Here is a 25,604-nt window from a genome sequence, read left to right as displayed (position 1 = left end):
AAGGTTAAAGTACTAAAATACATTCATACAGTTACACTAAAAATTAGCATCCTTCAACTGTATATCCTCCTATTCTACAGGTCTTTGTATTGACATTAAATAAATGAATTACTCAAAAGAAAACAAAACACAAAATCTTTTTTGTTTTTTAGTTTTTGTTATTAGTTACAACAAAAGAAAAAAATTACTTTATCTTCTTCGGTGGCGTACCCTCTGCTTTGGGGAAAGAAGGTTTTTACTACCGCTGTCGAGGTCAACATAGGGATATAAATCCCCACGTTTCATCCCTCCTCTCTTCTTCCACCTCTCTGCCTCTCTGCTCTTCCTGCTCCTTCTGCCACCTGCCTCATCCTTCCTCTTCTTCTTCTGTGGAGGGGGTGTGGACTGTCCATGACCGTGGAGGGGGGACCTTAGGGGATCTGCAGTGCAGGCTTCATCATCAGAGTGACCCCGGGACCTCACCAGTAGTCCTCCTTCACGTCTGGCCTGAGCCTCCCTCCTCAGCCTCTTCACCTCCTGTCTCTCTCTGCGCCTTTCAGGCCAAGTCTTTCTCCTGCCGCCATGGCTCCGTGCCTCCTGGTTCCTTTTGCTCCTCCCCTGTACCGGCTGATTCTCCTCGCCGCTCTCCCCTGTTGGTTCGGACAAATGCTGCTGCTCTGAGAGCAACAGGGATCCAGCACTCACAAGCTCTGAAAATAACATTGACAACAGGATTTGTTGTTATATTAAAAGGGAAACTCTTTAAAATGATGGGTGCTGGAGAATATTACTGCATGTGAAAAAAGATGTATAAAGCCTGAATGTGGTTCTAGAGGGAGCTGCGCAAAGTCTGATAAATTGTCTCAAGGGATATCTCTTGATCTCACTTGAGTCAGCATGAGTTGCAGCTAAAGACTACAAGTCTGCAAATGAAAACGATCTAGGCTGTGGAGTTAGAAAGATCAAGTGAGGTTACCAGACCTCGGTAGCCCACTCCTAATCTCTGCTTAAAAGCTAACGGCTCAGAGCTACATTAGCTTCTACTAGCATAACACACCAGAATCTCTGACCAAACTGTTGGTGGTTGAATTGCATTGAATTTTTTACATCCTCACACAGGCAGAAAAATGAAAGTCACATGTAGTCTACCTATTGAAATGTCTTTGTGAGTTTTGTTATGTGGGCAAGACAGAAAGGGGAATTGAGAATTAGGATCTCTGAGCATAAGAGTAGCATCAAAAATATGGATGAGAGGTCTCCTGTAGCCAGACACTTTAATTCTGCTGGCTATGGAGTTTGTAGGCTACTGTTCACGGGTATTAAGGCTGTTAGGCGACTGATGAGGGGAGAAGATGAAGAGAGGAAACTTCTCCAAAGAGAGGCCTAATGGATCCACTACTTACAGACTAGGTATCCTGGCAGCTTAAATGATTAATTGTTTTTGTCTTGTTTTTTTATGAATACAGATGGGTATTATATATGCATTTGTATTTTCTATGGAGGTTCTAGACATGATGAGTTTACATATGTATATACATGCATTTTCTTATTCTTAGTGTGTAAATTATTTGGTCACTTATCTGGTTGTTGCAATAACAGAATGAGATATTTCTTCTTATGACTTAATTTTTCTTACTACTATTTTTCTTTCTAGTATTTGCCTTTTGAAGATGTTTTTTGATGATTCGTATCAGCTGGTTGTTAATGACCAGCAGTTCCCTGGCTGCTGTTTAATAGGGGTCACACCCACATATGTCTCCGAAACGCTGAGGAAAGCCTAGGGCTGGAACACGTCCGTTTCCTTCTGCTGCTGTGCATTATTAAAAGTGTTACATACTTATTTGCAAGTGCTGACGACTTAATTTGCTATTTGTGTGTGTGTGTGTGTGTGTGTGTGTGTGTGTGTGTGTGCACGTGTTTGTGCAGTATTACCTTTAGCTCTCCTCAGCATCCTGGTGCGACGTTGGAGGATGTCTTCCATGGTGTCGTAGTGGCAAACATAAGGCAGGGAGGGAGACGAACCACTGACCATCCTCCTTTTAGTGCACTCCTGATACCGACACAGGCACAGAAGAACGGAGACGACCAAACAAAGAGAGGTAAGTGAGGGATGGATGCACGATATTAGAGAACGGTGCTGTTGCAGAGAAATAATCAGAGATAAAGTGATGGGGGAGAGAAGAGAGAATACTGTAGATGTATTGAAAAAGTGAGGGAGCAAGATTATCAAAGCGGGGCAGGTACAGAGAAGTCTGACCCAAAAGGAGATGCAGAGAGAGAGAGGGGGAGAGCATGTTGGACAGAGGTATATAGAGGAGTAAGACAGTGTTACAGAAAAAAGAAAGAGACACAGAAGAACTATTAAGTCTTAGAAAGTGAGTGTAGGCAGATGAAGATCAGTCAAGTGGAAAAAGAGAGATGGTAAAAGTAAGACTGACAGTAAAGGATTCCTTTCATTGGCCACTTACATAGCCATAATGTCCCCTCCTAGAGCAGTTGTAACAATGAACAGGGCGTTTCTTATGTTTGAGGGAGTGGACTTTCCATGGCCCGGGGGGAATCTCTAACCGGATCTGGAAACAAAGTCAAACAAGGGAACATTTTTAAATGTGGAAAAAGTTGATTTCTTGGAGGTTTTATCAATACACGCCCATGTTTTCAGGATCACAGTTTCACCAAGTTAATAAAAAACACCTGATTAACACCTGTTTGGATGATTTTAATTCCTTGATCCAGAGCAAAATCATTAAAAAACAAAATCAGTGACATTTTGCTTATTAAAGACAGCGAGATGAGAAAGTGTACTAAACTAAAAGCTTCAACTCACTGTCATGTGATACTGTCTCCATATATCAGGGCAGGCCTGCGGAAAACAGAGGAGAAAATTAGTCTTCTGAGCAAGAATACGGGGAAAAAAAAGCATTGTGTAACTGCACTGAAGATGAGGAACTGTTTGCCAAGTTCAAACAACACTTCATACATGCGGCCCACACACGCCTGAGGCTAAAGAATCTGTCAACACACAACTGACAACTGCTTCAACGTGACGACACACACTCCAACACAAACACTCACAGGGGCCAGGCCTAGGGGGCTAACGGACAAACTCACATCAGAGAGGTGTCCTGTCACCCCACAGCGCTGGCAGTGTTGGTTCCATGTTGGGGGATTTTCACAGGGCCTGAGGCCATGTGAGGGCAGTCCACAGCTGGGGCAGGGGCGGCACGGACAGTCCCTCTGGATGTGGCCCTGGATCCCACAAAGGATACAGGTGGGACATTTCTGCAGACACAGAGACGAAAAATTGATTTTCTTACAAGGGTGTTAAGATGGATGTTATTATCTTTTCATTAACAAAAAAAAAAATCTACAGGTGGCCTTAAGATTACAACAACACTGATATCTCTAGTGCAGCTTATGGCAGCCTGTAAAAGACAGAAACATTGTGTCTAATTATGTTTTTTCCACAAAATAAAGTTCAATTATCTTGTTAAAATTCTTAAAATTACATCTTCTCTTTCTCCCTCATTAAAAATTCCAGAATTTATGAATACGCAAATATTTTTCTTTTTGAAGGTTTAACTATTGGACACAAGATGTCTCTTAATTGTCTGAAAACGTCCACTCTCAGTGTTTGTACACTGTAGGTTTCAAGTTTCCACATCAAACAATTGAATTCCAACAATTTGTGATGTCACAAACCATGCTCATAGGGACACACCTTAAACTCAGATTTAACATGAGCACAGAGAAACTTTCCCCCTTCAGTAGATAATTGTGAAAAAAGCCTTCTAGTGTCAAACTCTGCACATGCATCATTCTGCACAGTGAAGCTCAAACATCCAACTAAAGGAACAAGAATCAAAACAGTGGAGAGGGACTTTTAAAGACTGAATAAGCTAGTAAATTAGAGCAGCGATCAATCAAACAGAAACATGTAGTGACATGTATTTCACAGCAATATCCTCAATATTTCAATCAACATAAAAGATAGTTTTAACATTTTGCCATAACTGGATAGTTTAAAGTTTAGAGTAGCTTGAAACATTGGGGGGGGGGGGGGGGGGTGTGATGTCAGTTGAACTCACACCAGGGTTGTCACATTTACACCGTGAGCATTTTAGACCATTGGGACACCAGGAAGTGGAATTAGTTTTTCCTACAAGACCATGAAATCTGGATCTGTAAGTATGTCAAGTTTATGTATGTGTGTGTGTGTTACTTTACCTTGTGGATGTAGCAGCTTTTGGCCTGGTGTCCCGTCCTGTTGCAGATGTGACACATCAGGGAACGGCCGCGCACGAAGTAGCGGCTGAGCAGAGACTGATCAGCAAAACACTAGATAATATAAGTGGATAAAGACATGAAAGGCAATATTTGAAATTCCACACTGCAATATTAGACTGCAGGAAAATGAAATTACAGGATGAAAAAAAGACAAAGAACACACATATTTTATAATAAATTTGCTTCCCTTTTGTATTCCTGAACATTGGTTGATATTAAAAGTTACCTTGTCTTTCTCCGATACAGCCCAGGTATCTTCAACTGATTTTTTATTCTGATCTATGATGGAGAGAATGACCAAAAAAAAGTTATGAAGTCATAAATTTGTTCCACCATGACAAATCTAACTGTATGGCTCTCAGGCAGAGATATTTCTTGAACCCTTACAAAAACAGGAGTTTTCACAAGCCTAATAAACGAAGTCTTTCTCAGGTATTCTGTCTTGTAAAAATCTGTAGCTCTCGGGGCTTTAAAAATTGATGAAACACACTTGACCTTCCTATAAAAACTATCACTGAGATGTAAGGAAATACTTCAACTCCCTCCGCTCCAGTGGAGTTGTTGGCTGGCAAGACAAGATGAAGTGGTTGTGTAGGGCAGCTTCTTGGTGTGAATGCGAGTATCTTCATTAATGTGAAGGTGAAACCCAGAGTACATGCTCAGCAAACCTTCCCTATATATTTAAAAATAAACTGCAACTCCACAGATTTACAGAAATCTCTCTGTACTGTTTTTGCATGAATGTATCCACAGAAATGATCTTCTATCAGGATCTATCTTTTTTTTGTCTATATCTCCTGACTAGAGTAACTCTGAGCTGAAAAGTCCACAGTCTATAAAGTATCACTATTCATGGAGTTATTTATGTCGTATAGGACCAATTTTTCAGGAGAGAACAAAAAATAGTTGTACAGAGTTTTCAATAAAAACTTTTTTCCAGCTCAGAGTCCCTTAATAGCAACAGTTTTGTCTTGTATCACCTTGAATCTTTAAGTGAAAATATACATGTAGATACTAATGATAATAGGACAGAAAACTAAGGGACAACTGAGAAGTGTTTTCACACAATTTCAGCTAAAATCACAATATATTGCACGAGATTCGAACAAAACTGTTGTAAATAAAAGTGCAGGCATTTCTGAGGCCTTTTCATTTAACAAATATTTTTTTCTTACTAGTTTTACCCTTTGTATTGCTCCATGCCACTGGCTATCAGCTGTAAACTGTAGCCATTCACTTTCTCATGGATGTTATGTGAACAATCGATGATTGACCAAATGTGTGTTTTAGAGAAATTAAAAAGAAAATAAGGAAATGACTTTGCAGAGTGGCAAGAGCACCTTGTTTGATCACATTTCTATTTAAGACCCCCTCCAGACGTGTTATGTTCACAGGGCTCAAAATTAGCACCAGCCACCAGTCAAGTGCTGGTAAAATATGCAAGTGGTTGGTAGATGCTGTAGCCTGTATACTGTAACACTAGTATACAGTGGCTGAGCCCAAACACGTTACTTTGGGACTAAATGGTTTCCTATTTGATTCTTGTTTTGTTATTTTTCTTACTACCTTACGTGGCAAATTGAGATGCTGCTTGTACTTCAGTGAGATACTTTTGGATCCCACAACATAGACCTCTATCAATACTATTTTCTTGCACTAGCAGAGAGACTTTTGAGTTAGTAGGACAGATTGAGGCACCCAAAAGCTCTCACCTTCATCTCCAGAGTCATCGCCAGAGATGCTGCTCCAGTAGCTCAGATTGAGCTGGATGCTTGAGTCTCCCTCCTGCTCTCCTCCTCCCAGGATCATCCAGTCCTCGATGTGCTGGTCACTGTCCTCCTCTTCCTGTAAGTCGGAGCTGGGGCTGCTGTCCTGCAGCAGCCGTCCAGTTGTGACGGAGAAGGCCAGGAGGAGCGGGGGAGAGCTTCCCCTGCTCCGCTCAGTGGCTTGTTTACAGCTGCTGTGCTGCTTCTGGTGACTAAACTTGATCTTTTCTTCACTTTCTGAACAGCTGGAGCCCTCAATAAAGAAGCGCTCATCCTCGCCACCGGCTTCTTCACCATCATCATCTTCGTTTTCTTTCGTGAAGTCCATAATACAACCTTTACCTGGCAAAAACTGCAGCTGAACAGCGCCACCCAACGAGCACTCACGGCACTGCTAGCAAACAGCGGCGGCTAATGTTGCTCATTTACCACAAGTTTTTTCTTAATAATTAGCATTGTGGCCGATTTAAAAGTGTCTGGCTGGATGCAGGATTTCTTTCGTACATATAATGCATGAGGTGGTTGGGAAACGTCTTCATATCTCGACACGTGGGTTAACATTAGGCTAACCGGTGCTATGCTAATGCTAACTAGCTCCGTAGTAGCCTTGTCAAATTAGCAAACACAACTAAGATAAAGTCTGTGGACATTTTCTGTTGCTTACCGTTTTAGCCCAGTATATCTCGGCTGTAATTTCACACAATACACCATATAAAATATTCCCTCCAGGGCTGTTATTTACTTCCACGCGTGTTTACATGTTTGAATAAAATGTTGGACAACCAAAACTGAACCACGACGCTCAAGTCAACTTCCGATTCGGGTTAAAGAGAAAGTTACAGGAAAACATAAATAATGATATTTAGCGGCTGTTTCTTTGTTTTTGCACCACTTACACTAATGAAAGAGTGTTAGACATCGTAGCAAAAGCCTTAACGCTGTTTAAATCCTATATTATACTTACTTAAATCTTAAGTAAATTAACAAGGAGAAAGAAAATGTTTAAAAGTCTAATATAGTGGTTTTTGATCTGGATCGGGATGGAGAAATATCATTGAAATCGCCCCTTTTTCAGTTTTCACGAATAGAATAAAAGTTTCACAAATCTGAAACTATGTTTTTAATGAGTCTTTGGAGTCTCCTTGTTAATCTAGTCCAGATTTGACAAGTCTAAGTATTGTGGTTTTTGATCTGGACATGGTCTGATGAGGTCTGGATGGAGGGGAAAGCAGTGAAATCGCCCTTTTTTCAGTTTTCACAAATAGAACAAAGGTTTCACAAATCTGAAACTATGTATTAATGAGTCTCTGGAGTCTCCTTGTTGATCTATTCCAGATTTGTTTTTTTATCTGGACCTGGTCTGATGTAGGACTGAACAATTAATCGAAATTTTATCAAAATCGCAATATGTCCTACTGCAATTTTCAAATCGCAGGAGGTTTGTTAAAGGAGAAATGTGTGTCAAAATACTTTTTCAAATTAAATACTGTGGTGCTGCAGAGACATCCTGCCCTACACATGATATTATACAGACTTTATTTGGTACAGATCACCACAAAAATCACATCATTTTTATGTTTTTCAATGAAAATGACAATAATGAAAATGTAAAAAAATATCATTCACTCTAATATCGCAAATCATATTGCGATTGCAATATCAGTCAAAATAATCACAATTAGATATTTTTTCAATTTTGTTTTCAACATTGTTTTTTCAGAACCGTTCAGCCCTAGTCTGATGTGGTCTGGATGGAGAGCAGTGAAATCACCCTTTTTTTCTGTTTTCATAAGGAAAATAAAGATTTCACAAATCTGAAAGGAGGTTTAAACAGCATTAAGGCTTTTGCTATGATGTCAAACACTTTTTCATAAGTGTAAGTGGTGGAAAAAACAGAGAATCAGACGCTGAATATCAGTATTTATGTTTATCTTAACTTTTCCCTTAAACAGAGTTTGCCTGCTAGTTCCATCCCCAAAAGCCCTTAAATTGAAAGTGGCCCGGTCATTTGGTCAATTATCAAAATAGTTGCAGATTAATTTCCTGATCATTAGTCAATTGGCAGAAGATTAATTGATTAATCGACTAAGCATTGCAGCTCTAAATGTCATAATTAAAAGGATTTCTTTGGCCATTTCAGGGCTTCCACTCATACAAACCAGTTTGTTTTAATCAGTTGTCATTTTAATAATGCTTGTCTACTTATTTCAAAATACTGACATTACTATCTATAAAATCTGAAACTGCACTTTGTGGGAACAACTGGAATTATATCTCACACTCCTTGTTTTAGAAAGTCTTGAATTTTGAATCTGACAGTATGAAGATTCATGAAGTGATTTTTTAAGTTTAAAAAATCACTGGATCAAGTCATGTCCTCTGTATTTGTTCTGGGAATTGTGGGTTAAGCAACATTAGAGGAGTTTACTTTCTACAATTAAATATGTAGATACAGTGGTGGAAAGTAACTAAGTACATTTATTCAAGTACTGTTCTTAAGTACAGTTTTGAGGTACTTGTACTTTACTTGAATATTTCTATTCAATGCTACTTTATACTTCCACTCCACTACATTTCAGAGGTTAATATTGTACTTACTACTCCACTACATTGATTTAACAGCTTTAGTTACTTTTCAGATGAAGATTTGACACAATGGATAATATAACAAGCTTTTAAAATACAACACATTGTTGAAGATTAAACCAGTAGTTTCCAACCTTTTTGGCTCGTGGCGTCTTACAAAAAGCAGTGTGTAGTTGGGGTCACATTTCAGATGTCTATGAGTTGTTAACAGCTCCACCAGATATTGATTTTTCCCTCTAAACTTCTCTCATGGTTTCATTTCAGTAAATGTTCAAATGATCCAATATTTCACGAAAAATTAAAGTTTATAGAAAAAGTCTAAAAACTGAAAACAGATTTGTGTATCAGAACTTTGTTTTTTCTTCTTTCTTCTCCCATTAATCATCTCATGACCCCTCAGATTTATCTGGTGACCCTTTGGAGGGGCCTGACCCCTAGGTTGGGAACCACTGGACTGAACTAGCTAACTGTATATAAAATAGTTCAAACTAGCTCCACCTACAGCAGCTACAACAGTAACATGCTGCTTACACACTGATGCTTCAGTATTAATAATCTAATGATGTCATATATAATAACATATCACTCAGCGGGACCAAACCACTACTTTTACTGCAATATTTTCACTTACTGTCTTTTTTGCTGCTAATACTTTTGTACTTAAACTTAGGAAGTATTTTTCATACAGGACTTTTACTTGTAATGGAGTATTTTCACATTGCTGTATTGGTACTTTTAGTTAAGTAAATGATCTGAATACTTCTTCCACCACTGCGTATACATGGTGGGTAAATTATATGAGTTGCTATTCCAGCATTTCTATTTCGACTTGACAGACTTTTTTGGCAAACACAAAATTAAACGATTCAGTAGCTTATTTCTCCACCAGAATGTTATTCCTGATAGTGGGGAGAAGACATTGAAACAATATTTAGACCTTCATGTTGGGAAAACTATAACCTAATTAAAAAATTAATTATGAATCCAAATAATGTATCATTTTAGAGACTTGTGGGTGGTCAGGGGGACTTTGACTCATGACTTCTGTATTTCTAAAATACTGGCTTCTTTACCACTAAAAGCAAGAAGGTAACTCAGCGCGTGTGTGCACAGTGCGCGTGCGTCCAATCAAAGGCTCCTGTCGCTGTCCGGCGCTCAGGTGCTGAAAGCAGCAGAGAGACAGCGCGTCCTGACACTCCTCACCAAAACAACAGCAGAGGCTCTTCACGGTGCTCTCATAAAACTTTTTGTTTTACTTTTCTGTTTGAATGCGTAAGAAATGTTGCGTCTTCGTACCAAACTAGACTGTAAGTAGCCTGAAAGACTTTTTTTTAACATGGAAATACACTTTGGACAGGTGCCGCTCACCGTTACGCACAGTAAGTAACAGTGATGTATCTCAGGTGTCACCGCCGTACGCGTAGTGGCGCTTATTAACTGTTAATTGGCTTGAAAGTTTGTGTGTAGTGATGTTTCTTTGATCCGCTCCGGTGCTCAGGGCACGGCGGGGTGAACCAGCTCGGCGGAGTCTTCATTAACGGGCGTCCGTTACCGCACGCGGTGAGACAGCGCATCGTGGAACTCGCGCAACGGGGCGTGCGTCCCTGTGAGATCTCTCGCCGCCTGCGCGTCAGTCACGGCTGTGTCAGCAAAATACTTGCCAGGTAAAGAGACTTCAGTCATTTAAATACTTTAATTCATATTGAAAGTGATGGAATTAGCCTATTTGTAATTAAGAAGATAATGTATAGGTTTGATGTTACTACACATTCAAACAACAAAAGCCTGTTGTAGCCTGCATATGTACACAAAAGAAAACCAGACTCACACATAGACCTATATACTGTGGAAATGTAGAGTATATGAATATAAAAAAATATCCACTTTCATGTCAAATATGGACAGAAAGTCTTTTCGGTTGAGAATATTTAGATTTATCTGATCACAGGAAATATGATGTGTTGCTCTTTGTTTTGTTTTTTTTTTACCATGAGCATCAGCATCCATATTCATCAAACCCCCTTCTCGCAGGTAAAACATCAACATCTCCTGATAGATATTAACATTGTTTACTCAGGTACAATGAGACGGGGAGCATCACACCTGGGGCAATTGGAGGCTCTAAGCCTAAAGTGGCTACACCCAGGGTGGTGCAAATGATACTGCACCTGAAGCACACAAACCCCACCATGTTCGCCTGGGAGATACGGGACAGACTCCTGCTGGAGCGAGTGTGTGGCGACAACAGCGTGCCCAGCATCAGCTCTATCAACAGGTAACATGTGTCATTATGTTGTGTGAGTGTGTTTTAACTTAAAAAGAAAGTTTAGTGACTCGTCTGTTTTCGCAGGATCATTAGAAGCAACGTCCGGTCAGAGTCTTGTGAAATTGGTAAGTCTTTCTCTCTGTTGATCTCTCAGTGTCTCACTCTCCAGTGTTTCATGACACCGCCTTCTGATCTTTGCAGTGTCATCGGCATCATCTGTTGCCATGGGAACAGCCTGTTCTTCTGAGTCCACCTATTCCATCAGTGGAATCCTGGGAATCAGAAAATGCTGCAAACATAAGGAAGGTAAAATAGTTTCAAAGCGTGCATGTGTGTGAGTGTGTGTGAGCCTATGAAAGAATCACTACATACAGCTTTCCATCTCAACAACAGACTGTAGAAAATACATGAATGTAGGATCAGTAATATCACCCATAGGTTTCTGAAGCCCAAAGTAAGTAGTGAGAAGACATTTTGGCACAGAGGTGTGGAGTCTGAGCAAGCAACATCCACCACGGTGGACTGTGACACCTGACATTCACACTGACATCCAAAATCATCTATATCTTCTTACAGTGCAAGATACAGTACAGATGTAAAATTAATAATCTGACCTCAACCTTTTGTGGATTTTGAGGTTTGGATGAAGCTGAATGATGATCAATTTAGTGTGTTATCTTGCGTTTAGTGGGTTTTATATATAGATTTCTTGTCTCTTCTTCTGTATAAAGTGTCTTTCAGTACCTTCAAAAGCACTCTAGAACCTAAATAAAATATATTAGTAGTAGTAGTGGCAGTAGTAGTTGTAGTATAAATAACAGTCCCAACAACAGTATACTGTTATACAGGAATCAAGAAATTGTTGTAGTAATATAAAAAGATGCAGACAAATACTGGCAGATGTCACTCACACTGCTATTACCAGTATTCAATGTGGAAACTTAACCAAGAAAAATCAGAATGTTTTTTATTTATTCATTTATTTATTTTTCAAGCTGTCTCTACATCATCCACAATTTGGTTTAATTGTTTCCTGTATAATGAAACAATTATGTCTTTCAATATCCCAATCAAAAAACACATTTGGTCTGCATACTGACCACTTTGAGTATTCACTTGTTCTGTGTGGGTGCATCAAATCAGTGAATTGAATTTGTAATGTTGTATCAAACTGGGACACAAGGTTCTTGGAACAAGCATCTAATGACTAATGGAAATGTACTTAAAGACACTTCACAGATTAGTTGTGCTGTTTGTTCCTTGATTTCAAAAAGTAATTCAGTTTCACACTCGGTTATAAAATCTTCCAATTTCTTGTTTTCTTTACTTCAGACAATCTAAGGGTGATGTCACTGATCCTCATGTTTTTCTGTGTCCTTGCTTTTTGCAGTTTTCTCGGAATTAATATCCGAAAGTAAAGCAGAAGACAAATCGCCCCACTTATATCAAGAAAATGATATTCATATTTAAAAAAAGTTGTTTTTCATTGCAACAAGAGAAATTGACACCTTCTATTCCTGTGTTTCAAAAACAAAATGTAAGATTCCACAGGTAAAACATTGTTTTGAAGATGGATGTTTTGCAGAGCAGACACAAAGATTACACTGGATCCTCTGTGGTACAGCAGACTGATGTGTAGAGCTGCTGGCTCTGTGTTAGTATTAGTCTGACCGAAACAGCCTCCACAGCAGGAAATCCACCTCACAGCCCCAGGCTTCTGTCCTCTCAGTCAGCAGGTTGTCTCCTCCTCCCTTCCTCCCCTTCACCTCGGCCTCTCATTACAGGCCTGCTTTCACCTCCAATCCTCAATCACTGAAACCATTAGAATAGGAGATCACAGAGATAAATACACACAGTTACACCTGGGACACGTGTGTGCACATGTATGTATTTTGTCATTCTACTAATTAGAACAAGTGAATATAGCAGTGGGAGGATAGAGGTAGAAAGGGGCACTTTATATCTGAAATAAAAGCAAACTTGTACAGAAGATGTTTTGTTTTCCAGACGGGGACGTCTCCTGCAACGTCTACCACCAGCAGCCATGTTCCTGTAATGACGCCTGGGGGCGGTCTGACCCCTGTCTGACTTCTATCTCCAGCCTGACCTTTTACCCCGGCCTGCCAGCTAATCAAAATCCAGACCTGTTAGGTCAGTCTGCATCAAAATATGATCACTTATCTCTAATAAGAGTTCAGCTTTGATGTGTTTCTCAAAGGGTTTTCTCTCATCTGTGCTCTTGTTTAGGGTCTTCATGTCATTACAGCTGAACGAGGCTGCAAAAGACCTCAGCTGGAAAAAATATCATCTTCTTGGTGCCAAAAAACGGATTGACTGAAATTACATTTATTACAACACAACTGACATCAAGATAGAAACCTACAATATATCACAATTACAAGAATGTTCAAATAAAATGGAAATTACATGTCACTTGTTTTTCATGTTTTATTTACATAAATTGATGTCAAAGAATATACACATGCTGTTGTCTCAGAGGCTTAATAGAGCTTCATCAGTCCGCCATATTATCCTCTGTCCCTGTCACCCCTGTGGCCATTTTCTCCTCAGTCAGTGGTTGAAGAGAAGCATCATTAGGGGCCCTGTGATGGAGAACAGTGACTGTTTTTCTCTCCTTAGTGTGCATCTCCCTGGCCTCCCCTCCAGGATGAGGGATTAAAGGAGAGGATGGGAGCTGCCAGAGGGACCAGCAGGGTCAAAGAACACCGCTGAGAAGGAAAATCTGTGGCCAGCAGTGGGCATCAGTCTACAGTTTGCATGTAGAGAACAGACACATGGTGGCAAATGTTTTTAAAGTTTACCTACAGGCATATGCACACGCCAACATGTATAAGCACACATGTTGTATTTCTAAAACGGGTTGGGAATATTGTGTCATAGAAATTGGACACTTTGCCAAAAGCTGACATCCGAGTGCAAACTATAGAAGAAGGTCAAGTCGATTTTATTTATAGAGCACCAAATCACAACAGAAGTTATCTCAGGGCACTTTTCACATAGAGCAGGTCTAGACCGTACTCTTTATGTTACAGAGACCCAACATTCCCCTATGAGCAAGCAGTTGTTGACAGTGGCAAGGAAAAACTCCCCTTTAAGCAGGAAGTAACCTCAAGCAGAACCGGGCTCTAGGTGGGCGGCCATCTGCTTTGACCGGTTGGGTTGAGAGAGAAAGAGGGAGGGAGGGGGAGAGGGGGCAGAGATAGAGAAGCACAACAACAACAATAATAACAATAACAACTATAATAATAATAGAAATATGACTACGACCACGGCAGCACAGTGTCCCCGCGACCACAACCCACGGAAGCTCTCAGTCCATAACCAGGTGGTCCACGATCATGATCCATAGGAACCTGTGAGATGAGAAAGCACAAAGACCAGCCAGATTTTTGCGTACAGATGTGAAAGGGGAGGAGGAGAGAGGAGCTCAGTGCATCATGGGAAGTCCCCCTGGCAGTCAAGGCCTTCATAGCTTAACTAGGGGCTGGTCCAAAGCAAGCCTGGGCCGGCCCTAACTATAAGCTTTATCAAAAAGGAAAGTTTTAAGCCTACTCTTAAACATATAGAGGGTGTCTGCCCCCCAGACCTAAACTGGAAGATGGTTCCACAGGAGAGGAGCCTGATAACTGAAGGCTCTGTCTCCCATTTCACTTTTGGAGACTGTAAGAACCACAAGTAAACCTGCACACTGGGAGTACAGTGTTCTAGTGGGGTAAAAGGGTACTATGAGCTCTTTAAGATATGATGGTGTCTGACCATTAAGAGCTTTGTAGGTGAGGAGAAGGACTTTAAATTGTATTCTGGATTTTACAGGAAGGCAGTGCGGAGAAGCTAAAATGGGAGAAATATGATCTCTTTTTCTAGTTTTTGTCAGAACACGTGCAGCTGCATTCTGGACCAGCTGGAGAGTCTTTAGAGACTTGTTAGGGCAGCTTGATAATAATGAACTGCAATAATCCAGCCTAGAGGTAACAAATGCATGGACTAGTTTTTCTGCATCTTTTTGAGACAGGATGTGACAGGAAGAAGGTGTGTGTTTATTTAACATGTGTACATATCTGTACACACACACACATTCAATATTGACTCAGTATAGAATCATGAATGAAAACAAGTCATGCAGACCAGGTTGGGACATTTACTTCAAATTCAAAAGTTACAAGCAAAGCGTGCTTCAAACAACTTTTTGCATAATGAGCCTTCACGCTGGATGCAACTATTTTGACATCTCACAAAAGTCAGATCAGTTTTACTTATAAAGTCCTAAATCACAAATTTTCTTCACAAATACATCTCTTTCTTTACAATCTGTATATTATAAAACACCTTCCATACTTTAAAAACATTCTGAGGAAGAGCAATAGAGAATAGATCCTTTTTCCAGGACGGATGAGCGGTGTTTTACATACAGAGTAGATAGAAGAAGCAGGAGTAGAATTACAGCATGGAGAAACAGAATCTCTATTAAATGGAATAAAAAAAAATATATATATCATTATTGGTGAATTATTGATTAAATAAAGTACAAAGATGATATTAAGCATCTGTTTCAAGTTTCTTCAGAAAATGGTTCTCATTGACACCTAATTGGAAGGAGTCATCATTCATATAATTAGCTGCACCTGTGCTTTTCATACTGTGAGAAGTAAAAATGTCTCCTGTGATTAAGGTCTTTAAATTCCCAGTTGTAACATGGTTGCAGGGTTCTTTTACTATAAATTGAGAATTGTACTATGTGAACACCACCATATCTAGTAGAAGTTTGCATCAGTAATACAAAGAAAGTTCTTTGCTTTGTAAACTTGTTCGGTAGCCATAAAGTTTGTTCAGAACTGTCACTTTCAAGATGCAACTCGTTAAGACATCTCGTTAAAACAAGCCAGATACACTTGTACAAACAACAGGGGTGTGCTCTGCCTACAGGCAAACCTTTGTTTTTAGGTGTTCATTTCGTACAGCCAATTCTTCAGTGCACTTACATTGTGAGACAAGCTGCGGTTGCTTGGAGAATAGTGACACGCAAGTGCACAGCCAGACAATCAGAGGGGAGCTCTTATTTTAGGTCTAGACAACAAAACCTGCCAGGACCTGACCATAAACCTCAGGCTGTGTTCTGTGAGCCGGGACGGGAGCCAGGCCTGTCAGTGTGTAAAAACTGATTAAACCAACTCTGAAACTAAAATGTAAACATGAAACAAATCACTGAGATGTGTTAGTCAACCTTTAATTATCATTCACTCTCACCTGCTCCCTCAGCAGAGCCTCCCTCACTTAAATTACTTATATTACTCGTGTGTGTGTGTGTATGTGTCTATGCATAGACAACCAAAATCATTTCCAGATTTTTTTAAAAATAAGCCTGTGCATTTCTTTTTTAAATGTGTTGTTAGTGAGATGTTTGTCCTAGAGGATGATAATGTGAAAGGCAGCAATGCACCCAGTGTGATATGCAGACAGACCAGTTCCACCCACTGAGTCATTCCTCCAAACAGGTGCCTTTTACAGAACAATGAAACAGAAATAGGACACATAGAAGTTTGTTTTTTGCTCACAACATTGAAAAAAAAACATCCTAAAACTGTTTTCATTGGGAATTGGCAGGTTGATATGTTGTAACATGCCTACTCATTGTTTTACCTGCATAAAGATATAATTTACTGGATATTTTTTAAAATACATTATGAGAAACATTACAAAAGAAAGAAGACATAAGTACAATGTTTACTTTATTGCACATGATAATGTTTAATACTTGTTCTGTGTTTCATTCCTGTCTGAAGTTGAAAATATAATGTGGCTTCAAAAGAAAAAAAAAAAAATTTTAACAGTGACATAGTGAATGCAGCACTGTTAAGTATTTTACATAAAAGCACCACATCAGAGGCACTGATCCGCTCTTCTAGCCTCCTGTTAGTTTCATTTTCCCGTTCCTGTTGGCCCAGAGAGGATAAACCTGCTCTGTCACCTCTCGACCGTCACAGTAGTAACAATGTGCAGCCGCTGCCCAGACTGCTGTCTTAACAACCTGAGGGACACTGGTGGTGGTGATGATGATGAGGATGATGATGATCTTTGCCCACTGTGTCAATCATCCAGCAGCTGTGATGACTTTAAACACCACCGCTGTCTGTTTCACATCATTAGCATCTGCAGGAAATATGAGCACACAGCAGAGGGCGTTTTCTGTCCAGGTGTTTCACAGGTAAGAGGAAGTAAAAAGCTTTATGCTGCTTCTGTTGTTATTACTGCCAGCAGTGACTTATGCAACTCTTTATAGACCAAATATAGTTTTATAGGAGTGGAGTTGAAACATGTACATGTACGTACAACAGGTAGGTTGTTTCTATTGATACTAATAACACCACCAGTATCTACTACCAATATCAGTTAAATGTAAACTACTCCAGCTTCTGAAACTTAAGTTATTTAAACTTACTTAAAATTAGGCTATAAATAAATCCATGGAAAGCTCATTTCAAGTTTTTAAGTGACTTTTTAAAAGTCTCAATGCATCATAAAATCAGATTTTGTCCATGTTTTGATTTAGTTTGATTTAAATTTCAATTGTAGCCTACTTTCCTTTTTCAAGACCAGACTTAAGTCAAACAACTTAAACTTAAAAAAACACTTCAAAGCAGTTGAACAGTAGGCTATTTTAGTTTTTTTTTGTTTGTTTGTTTGTTTGTTTGTTTTTTAAAAGAAACAGAATGGTTTTGATTCATTTTAATGAAAAAACTTAGATTTTTAGTTTTAGACTTAAGTATTTTGACTTAAGTCTGCTCTAGAAACTAAAAAACTTTTAAAAATAACACATCAGAGCAAGTGGACAGTTTTTTTAAAAGTGATCTCTAAATGGTTTTGATGAAGTTGAATAATTTTAATGAACCCAGACTTTTCATATCAATGTTGGCTTCCCAACCACAAATCAATAAATGGTGATGGATATATGTATTGATAAACTCATTATAGATTAGTAGGAATTATGTTTACAAAATGTCTGTACAATAAAAAAAAAATACATATCATTCAGATTTGTTCTGGTATAAAAACATTTCAGGTTCAACCACCAAGACAAAAATGGCTGCTGATGATCTGTGGACTACTCTTCCTCTTGCTCTTCACTTTCCTCAGTAAGTGCCAGAGTTGGCGTGTTGATAAAAAAAAATAAGTTCACAGCTGAATTTCCTTAATATGCACAAATGTATATGATTTATGATTGTTTTTGTCTTTTTCTTGCTAAAGTGGCAGCTGTTAGCAGGGAAGAACATGATGCTCAAGACTATGTAAGCACACAAAAACCCAAACACTCTGTCAACACATTCACAGCTTCCTAATAAACAAAAACAGAGTAATTCTCTCTCTCTCTCTCTCTCTCTCTCTCTCTCTCTCTCTCTCTCTCTCTCTCAGGATGCAGATGTTGTTCTTCCATCCAAAGCCTTGTGGTTGTTGGGCTCTCTGCTGTTCTGGACCATTTGGTTGCTCCTGCACCTCCTCCAGATGTTCCTCCGGTTGATCAAAGTTCTGCTGTGGTTCATCAACATCTTTGCGTCCCCGCTGTGTCACTGTTTGTCATTCATTCTGTCCTGTGTGCTGCTGCTTCTACATTACACGTGTGATGCTGTGTTTTTTGCAACCACCAGCCCCGTGTACATATATGGCATGCTTCTCAGTGTTGGCTTTTCACTGCTCATTTTCACCAGGTGAAAGCTGTAAATAAAATATTTATTTTATAGAGACAAATCATGTTATATAGAGATTAAATAGATCATTTCACATCAATCAATGGGCTCTAAAATGGAAACTGGAAAAAATAAAAACAAGTGAACTAATCAGGTGTTTAAAATACAGCATTTTCTGTACATACATACTGTTTCTCTAAATGTTTAAAGTGTTAAAATAATCATAATCACATGCAAATTGATTTTTTTTATGGCATGACATCACATCTGATGTATTACAGAAATGTATGCATTGAGTAATGTATAGATTTATTGTATAATTTATGATCAAATCAATAAATGATACATGCAGGAGTTTATTAGAAAAGTTTTCAATACAGCTGCAATAAGCATCTTACTCTACAGTACCAGTCAAAAGTTTGGACCTTCCCATTCACTTCAATGAGAAAGTGTATCCAAACTTTTGACTGGTTGACTGGTTTGACTGGTACTGTATGTAAAGGTTGTTGTTGAATACTTCACTTGTATATCTATTAATAAAAACAAATTACTACATTTATTTGATATTTTAACTAATTGAATATACATTTCTCCGACAACTGAACTCACAGCCATCAGCTGCACCAATGAGTGTCCAGTCTATGAACTGGGTGTGTATAAGGCTGTAAAATGAAACATAAAAAAACAACAACAACAAAACACTCGTGTGAGTGTTGCCTTTAAAACGTGAGCTGTTTTAGTGCATGTAGGTGATATTGTGCCCTTGTGTGTGTGTGTGTGTGCGCACGTGGACACATGCCTGCATGCTTCCTTGCCTCTTCTTGTATGTTGTAAAACTGTCCTCCTTGAGTTATACACAGGTTCAAAGTACAAGAGATCTACTAATTTATACTAACTACTTCCTTTTTTGTAAATCATTGCCGCATTTCCTCATTGTCAGTAACAGCACAGAGACTGAAGGGAAAGGGGGAGAGAAGCTTATCAGTGCAGGTTTATAGACCAATAATCATCTCAGGTATACTGAAGATGCAGCTTTAATCCATCATTGCTTTGAGAGCCCCACGAGAGAACAACAAGGAACAAAACTCTCAGGATCCAATTGCACTGAACTGTTTATTAATGACAACACTGCTGGGCTGAACAGACGTGAACTGAGGCATATCAAAACCTGGTCAGAAGACGTACACAGATCTGACTGAGCTCTGGAGGATGTCTGTGCACCCCAGAGTTGTCCACAAGAGGAGAGCCACCATCACGGCTCTGCCTCTCTACTTCTCTGGACCCCTGTTGAAGAAAAATAACAAAGAGAAGGTGAGAACAAGGATGGAAAAGTTCCAGACTGTAAAAGCTAGAAAAGAAAAAGTAACATCTCTAAATATGTGAAGAATAAAATAAAAAAAAATGTTTATGTAAATTCTTTTTAATTAATTGATGTGAATTTTGTGTTAAAAGCAGAAATTCAAAATGACATTTATGATTTTCAGGATTTCAAGAACTACTATGGAGAGATCCGCGGATCCACACTGTTTCTGTACAAAGATGACACACAAGATACAGTAAGCAAACACTCTTAACTTTACAAGTAATTACAAACATTAGAAATATTAAAATGTAAGTATGATTAATTAAACAGTGAAGGCAGCATGTGTTTCTCGATAAATCAACATACAATGCTGACAGTCTAATGAACCTGGGGAAATAGGAGTATAAGGAAGTAGGTATAAAAGATGCAGAGGGTGCAGTGAAGACCAAAAACATACATCAGTTTTACATATAATGAAATTACAATTAACCATTAACCTTACTTCAGATGAATCAATGCATATTATAGCAATCAAGCATGTACCAAGTGTTAATTTGCATATCTGTCTGTTTTACTTTGTCAGTACACAGAGAAACTGGACCTGGAGCAGCTGAAGTCCATGACGTTAGATTCTCCGTATCGGAAAAAGACGGCGACCATCTTCACCCTCAAGCTGCACACAGAGAAGGTGCAGCTGAAGGTGTGTAGTAGTGAAATCTGACACTTCTTTGCTCATTGAAACAAACATAAAAAGATGCATATCCAAAGTAATTATCAGTGTTACCTGAGCTCCAGTTTCAAGGATTTGATTAAGAGGAGAGCGCTATACATGGTGTATATAGAGAATATCATTTTTCTGCCTTTCTTTTTCACATTTCATTGTCATTCTTTGCAGCACGTAACCAAAATGTCTGTTGTTTGTGTTACTGTGCAGATGGACAACCCTGACACAGGAGAGGTGTGGAGGGGTTACATCCTGACCGTTGCCAAAGTAAGCAAACACACTTACAGACACAGTGATACTAACAGACCTACAGTACAGTCGCTGGTGCTAATAGTTGAGAATATTACAGAATTCCCATGAACAACAACAACAAACGCTTTTAATGTCTGAGACCTCTCAAACCTGCTCCAAGGACAGATGTTCAACTCACTGGTGTTGTGTTGTGACACACCTTGTAGTTTCAAAATTCTTTAGAAAATAATCATTTTCTGTATGCAATACTTCACCTACTTGACACACAAAGTCAAGCATAACTAACAACAGGAAACAAGTACTTCCTGGTTAACAATAAGCCGGTAATTATTCTCATGATGCTTCTAGGAACAAACTCTCATTGAGACTAACTGAAAATAAGACTACAAATAATTTAATTACAGTATGTATCAGATTATTTCGTGTTTATTTTCAGTGTTTGTGTGTGTAATTTCTTATATTATCATTTCAGGGATTATTATAAATTTTACAAGACTATACCACGATGTGTCTTGTTATAATCTGTGTAAAATGTTATTGGTAATAATAATGAGTAAACCGGTGTTGACGAGCTCCGTTTCCCTGTAGAAAGAGATTCCCAGTAAGCTGCAGCTGCTGCCTGGCCAGATGTTGCTGCTTGAGGATGTCCTGGCCGAGGAGAAGAAGAGAAATCCCCCAACACGTCCAGCCCTCCCACCCCGTCCATCTTTCCTTCGCCCAGCCTCCTCCCCCTCCTCCCCCTCCTCCCGCGCCCCCCCTCCTCCGCCCAAAGACAATCCTGACCACAGCGGCTCTGAGATGCCTCCGTAAGTCAGTTTACAGAAATGTTTCTTTTCAGATCCGTCCTCTTCATTAATGCTCTTTCTCACAGACTGCAAGTCATTCTTCCTCTTCCTGCAATTTCTATCTTTCTGACAACAAATACGGTAAAAACAGCAAAACAAAACATGACAAACACAAATAAGAAAGGCTTTGTGTGCGTGTTTTGCCCTTTGCCCTCTAAAAGAACATACCTGTCCTTTTATTGGCGCCACTGCCAATAAGGAAGTCTTCGCATTTTATCTGATTCCTGTAGGTGTTTCTTCAATGTGACTCGGAGGGAGGCGGAAGAGATGTTGGAGGCGAACCCAGAGTATGGAAGCATCATCCTCCGCCCATCCACCATGGTCAACAACTACGCCCTGACCCTCAGACACCTCACACCCAGGTCTGATGCTCCGGCTCAAAGTCTGAACTGTATCACTGACTAAAAAATAATACAGAAGTTTATAGTCGTATTTCGATTCTCACAAGACTAAGTGGCAGAGCGTTTTTAAAAGAACTAAAACAATTAAAAGGTAAAAGATATATAAAAGACACATAAAAGATAGTATACCATCCTAGTCCAAGATAAAGTAAAGAACAACAAATAGAACAAAGTGAGAGTAGTAAATATCAGGTTTTCTTTCCTCGCCTCAGCTTTTGCTACTGTTCATTCATCACATAAATATGGATATTTGGTTTTATAGTTTTTCTTTTAGATCAGAGCTGTGTTATGTTATGCCATCTGACACACATGACACATTGGAAATAATTCCTAATCAATCAAAATATTTTGCCCAACAAACCGAAGCCACATCCGGGTCTTTTTATTTGAATCACCTGATTAATCGGAGCTGGAATTCATTTCAGTTTTGCACAGGAGTTAATTTGAAGTTTGTTTTGTAAAATCTGATTGTAAAAGGGTGATAAGCCTAAATAAAAATGTAACAAGTGTTACTGTAGACTTATTAGTTTCTTATTGACAGTCCCTCATTGGCATTATCATTGTAACTTCCTGATAAAAAGTAATCATGACTACATTTGATAAAGGGCTGAATGATTTGACAACTATTTATTATTTTGCTTATTCTAGTTGTTAAAATGTCTTATGAAAATACAAAAAAAAATCAACATGTTGTTGCTTAAGCCCCTGTCAGCTGTAAGCAAATAATCCTCCTCTTCCTTGTGTTTCAGTGGTCCTGTCATGAAGAACTTCAGGTTGACGTCCACAAACACAGGCTTTGTCATTGGACTGGAAACAGCAGTATGTCCCACAGCTCTCACCTCCCCACAACTGTTAACTAATCAGAATTACACTCAACTACTTTTAAATTCAATGACATTCAATGAAGGAACATCTTAATTTCCCGTAACATATGTTCCATGTTGGCTACTAAAAATATACTTTGTTTGAAAATTAAAACTGGAAGGCAAACAATTCATGTCCTGCAAAGAAAAGCATGGATCAGGCTCCATTTTGCTTTCATAAACACATTAACTTCAACTCTGCATGGTAATAAAGGTGCATGTGTATCAGTTTAAACAATAAGTTAAAACTGAATGGCTTAACAATTCACCCATGCTGTATAAAAGTGTAACTGTGAAACTGTGGGGTAAATCTTCAAACAGTCCAGTCTATGTTTCCAGTAGCATTAGTGCCTCAAGATGGAAAAGTAAATAATTTTTCAGTGGATTATGACTTGTAGTTACAAAATAGGATTATACAGATTTCATTGACTTTACTTAGGGGGAATACAAGGACAATATTCAATGGCCACAGTAAAGGAAACTGCAATCAAATATAAATTTTCATACATGTAAAACCTATTCTTCCTCTTTGCTTTTCTTCATGTGTCTGTTTCTCTGTAGGTGACAGTCACCTCCTTGAATGATGTACTTCAATACTTCCTTGAGAAGACAGAATACCGTCTCCAACCTTACGCGGTGTCTGACATCTACGACATTCACATTGGTGAGAAAAGCATTGCTGTTAAAAACAGTCTCGGCTTTACTGACACCTACAGGTGCACAACTCCTAACATGTGTTTGTTCAACAGGGGCGTCACCTGCTCCAAAGCCTGTCAGCGTCAACTCACCGTCGGCCAAAACTCTACCCAAGGCACAAGTAGCACCCATGATGCGTGCGCAGACCAAAGAGGAGCTTCTGCCCCCTCCAACCACGCCAGAGGAGGGTGAATACGTGGTTCCTGAGGACCAAAGTCCGGATTACAAAAACCTGAAGCAAGGTATGAATGAGTTGGAGTATATGGATATTGCATGTCAGTGTTGTTACATGAGAAAATATTTTAACATTAGTACTTATGTGCTATTTGAGATTTGTTTGAGTGCCATACAAATAGAATTATTATTATTATTTATATCGAGGTGTATGTATGAGTGAGTAAAGTCAGTCTAAATCAGTGACATTCGTGTGTTTTTGTCTAAACCAGTTGAGTTGGCAAGTGAAGAGGAGCTTCTGCCCCCTCCAACCACGCCAGAGGAGGGTGAATATGCGGTTCCTGATGACAAAAGCCCGAATTACAACAACCTAAAGCAAGGTATGAATGAGTTGGAGTATATGGATATTGCATGTTAGTGTTGTTACATGAGGAAAATATTTTAACATTAGTACTTATGTGCTATTTGAGATTTGTTTGAGTGCCATACAAATAGAATTATTATTATTTATATCGAGGTGTATGTATGAGTGAGTAAAGTCAGTCTAAATCAGTGACATTTGTGTGTTTTTGTCTAAACCAGTTGAGTTGGCAAATGAAGAGGAGCTTCTGCCCCCTCCAACCACGCCAGAGGAGGGTGAATATGCAGTTCCTGATGACCAAAGCCCGAATTACAACAACCTAAAGCAAGGTATGAATGAGTTGGAGTATACGGAAGTACATTAGTGTCAAAAATCACACGCGCACATGATTGCATGTCAGTGTTGTTACATGAGAAAATATTTTAACATTAGTACTTATGTACTATTTGAGATTTGTTTGAGTGCCATACAAATAGAATTATTATTATTTATATCGAAGCGTATGTATGAGTGAGTTGAGTCAGTCTAAATCAGTGACATTTGTATGTTTTTGTCTAAACCAGTTACGTTGGAAAGTGAGCTTCGGGAAGTTTTACAAATACGGCGGGCAAGCCTCTATGCTATGTCCAGCAAGGACAAAAGCAACATGAACAAGAATGAAACCACTGGAATATCCCACTGTGCTGTGCGGTCAAATTAAAATGAAAGCAATTATTTTTTATTTTTTGAAACAGGGGTCTCAAACCTTAATTACCTGGAGTTACTGGTCAGGTTGCTAAATGAACAGCTAGCTAAATGCTATAAATGTGATCTAAAATTATAAAATATATTGTAAATACATTATTATTATTATTATCATATATTAATTATATGATTATAAAAATATTAAATAGTTTTATGTTCATATTTTGCATCCTTCCCAGAAACTTTAGTGATTAATCTAAAAAAAAAAATCTAAGTGGGCAAAAAAAACATTTACAGATTTAACGATGAATTTTAAACATGTGGGGGCATAAATCCATTATATCCGACCTCCAAGCTGTTAGTTTGACATCCCTGCTTTAGAGGTTTGGACATTTTGGACACATGAGATTATATCATTATTGTTGATGGTGAAGGCTGGTTTACATACCACTATACTAAACTGTAAGTCAGAGTTTAATCATGTGATAAGGCAGATAGCTGTAGATAAGACCTCTTTGTACTTTATGTCCCAGATTAGATTACAATATGGTTTCAACTACACAATTCATACTTTTTGTGTCTCAAAGCTTTAAAAGCTTATGAAGCTTTCTGTTTTTATTCATAATGGAACATTAGACCAACATTGAATGAGCAAAATGTTGTACAGATCACAATTATTGTCCATTTTTGATATGAAAGAATGATCAAACTGTAAAA

The 25,604-nt window shown here is 38.8% G+C and overlaps 4 protein-coding genes across 7 annotated transcripts; 3 read left to right on the top strand and 1 right to left on the bottom strand.

Moving 5' to 3' along the window:
* Window positions 1–152: 152 nt before the first annotated feature.
* LOC137189493 (zinc finger CCHC domain-containing protein 7-like) lies at window positions 153–6,879 on the bottom strand. Of its 2 annotated transcripts, XM_067599396.1 has the most exons (9): window positions 6,697–6,879; window positions 5,979–6,374; window positions 4,493–4,545; window positions 4,207–4,317; window positions 3,091–3,261; window positions 2,807–2,842; window positions 2,448–2,552; window positions 1,912–2,029; window positions 153–689 (listed from the first exon to the last, which is right to left on the bottom strand). In XM_067599396.1, the coding sequence occupies exons 2-9, from the start codon at window positions 6,358–6,360 to the stop codon at window positions 190–192; spliced, it is 1,476 nt and encodes a 491-aa protein (XP_067455497.1). In that variant the 5' UTR covers window positions 6,361–6,374; window positions 6,697–6,879; the 3' UTR covers window positions 153–189. The 2 variants fall into 2 exon arrangements, with proteins under 2 accessions (XP_067455497.1, XP_067455496.1); XM_067599395.1 differs by having other exon boundaries at window positions 5,979–6,878.
* Window positions 6,880–7,672: 793 nt separating this feature from the next.
* On the top strand, window positions 7,673–13,298 carry LOC137189491 (paired box protein Pax-5-like). The gene is made up of 7 exons (XM_067599393.1): window positions 7,673–9,997; window positions 10,117–10,282; window positions 10,696–10,893; window positions 10,969–11,009; window positions 11,086–11,190; window positions 12,892–13,035; window positions 13,132–13,298. Exons 1-7 carry the CDS (start codon window positions 9,955–9,957, stop codon window positions 13,152–13,154), a joined length of 720 nt encoding a protein of 239 aa, XP_067455494.1. The 5' UTR covers window positions 7,673–9,954; the 3' UTR covers window positions 13,155–13,298.
* A 2,512-nt stretch (window positions 13,299–15,810) lies between these two features.
* On the top strand, window positions 15,811–18,939 carry LOC137188775 (uncharacterized). 2 transcript variants are annotated; one of them, XR_010929513.1, is made up of 5 exons: window positions 15,811–16,088; window positions 17,050–17,107; window positions 17,963–18,035; window positions 18,148–18,188; window positions 18,313–18,939. XR_010929513.1 is itself a non-coding variant. In XM_067598376.1 (5 exons), exons 2-5 carry the CDS (start codon window positions 16,895–16,897, stop codon window positions 18,607–18,609), a joined length of 624 nt encoding a protein of 207 aa, XP_067454477.1. In that variant the 5' UTR covers window positions 15,811–16,088; window positions 16,887–16,894; the 3' UTR covers window positions 18,610–18,939. The 2 variants fall into 2 exon arrangements, 1 of the variants encoding a protein (XP_067454477.1); XM_067598376.1 differs by having other exon boundaries at window positions 16,887–17,107.
* Window positions 18,940–19,530: 591 nt separating this feature from the next.
* On the top strand, window positions 19,531–25,527 carry LOC137189488 (signal-transducing adaptor protein 1-like). Of its 2 annotated transcripts, XM_067599385.1 has the most exons (12): window positions 19,535–19,895; window positions 20,069–20,140; window positions 20,471–20,587; window positions 20,822–20,878; window positions 21,452–21,669; window positions 21,939–22,070; window positions 22,859–22,928; window positions 23,534–23,636; window positions 23,722–23,910; window positions 24,115–24,222; window positions 24,425–24,532; window positions 24,767–25,527. In XM_067599385.1, the coding sequence occupies exons 1-12, from the start codon at window positions 19,794–19,796 to the stop codon at window positions 24,901–24,903; spliced, it is 1,413 nt and encodes a 470-aa protein (XP_067455486.1). In that variant the 5' UTR covers window positions 19,535–19,793; the 3' UTR covers window positions 24,904–25,527. The 2 variants fall into 2 exon arrangements, with proteins under 2 accessions (XP_067455487.1, XP_067455486.1); XM_067599386.1 differs by lacking the exon at window positions 24,425–24,532 and having other exon boundaries at window positions 19,531–19,895.
* The last annotated feature ends 77 nt before the right edge of the window (window positions 25,528–25,604 follow it).

Source organism: Thunnus thynnus, chromosome 9 (genome assembly GCF_963924715.1).
Source record: "Thunnus thynnus chromosome 9, fThuThy2.1, whole genome shotgun sequence".
In the NCBI taxonomy this organism is placed as follows: Eukaryota; Metazoa; Chordata; class Actinopteri; order Scombriformes; family Scombridae; genus Thunnus; species Thunnus thynnus.
Note: the sequence above shows the minus strand (reverse complement) of the source record. Positions and strands in the feature narration are given on the sequence as shown.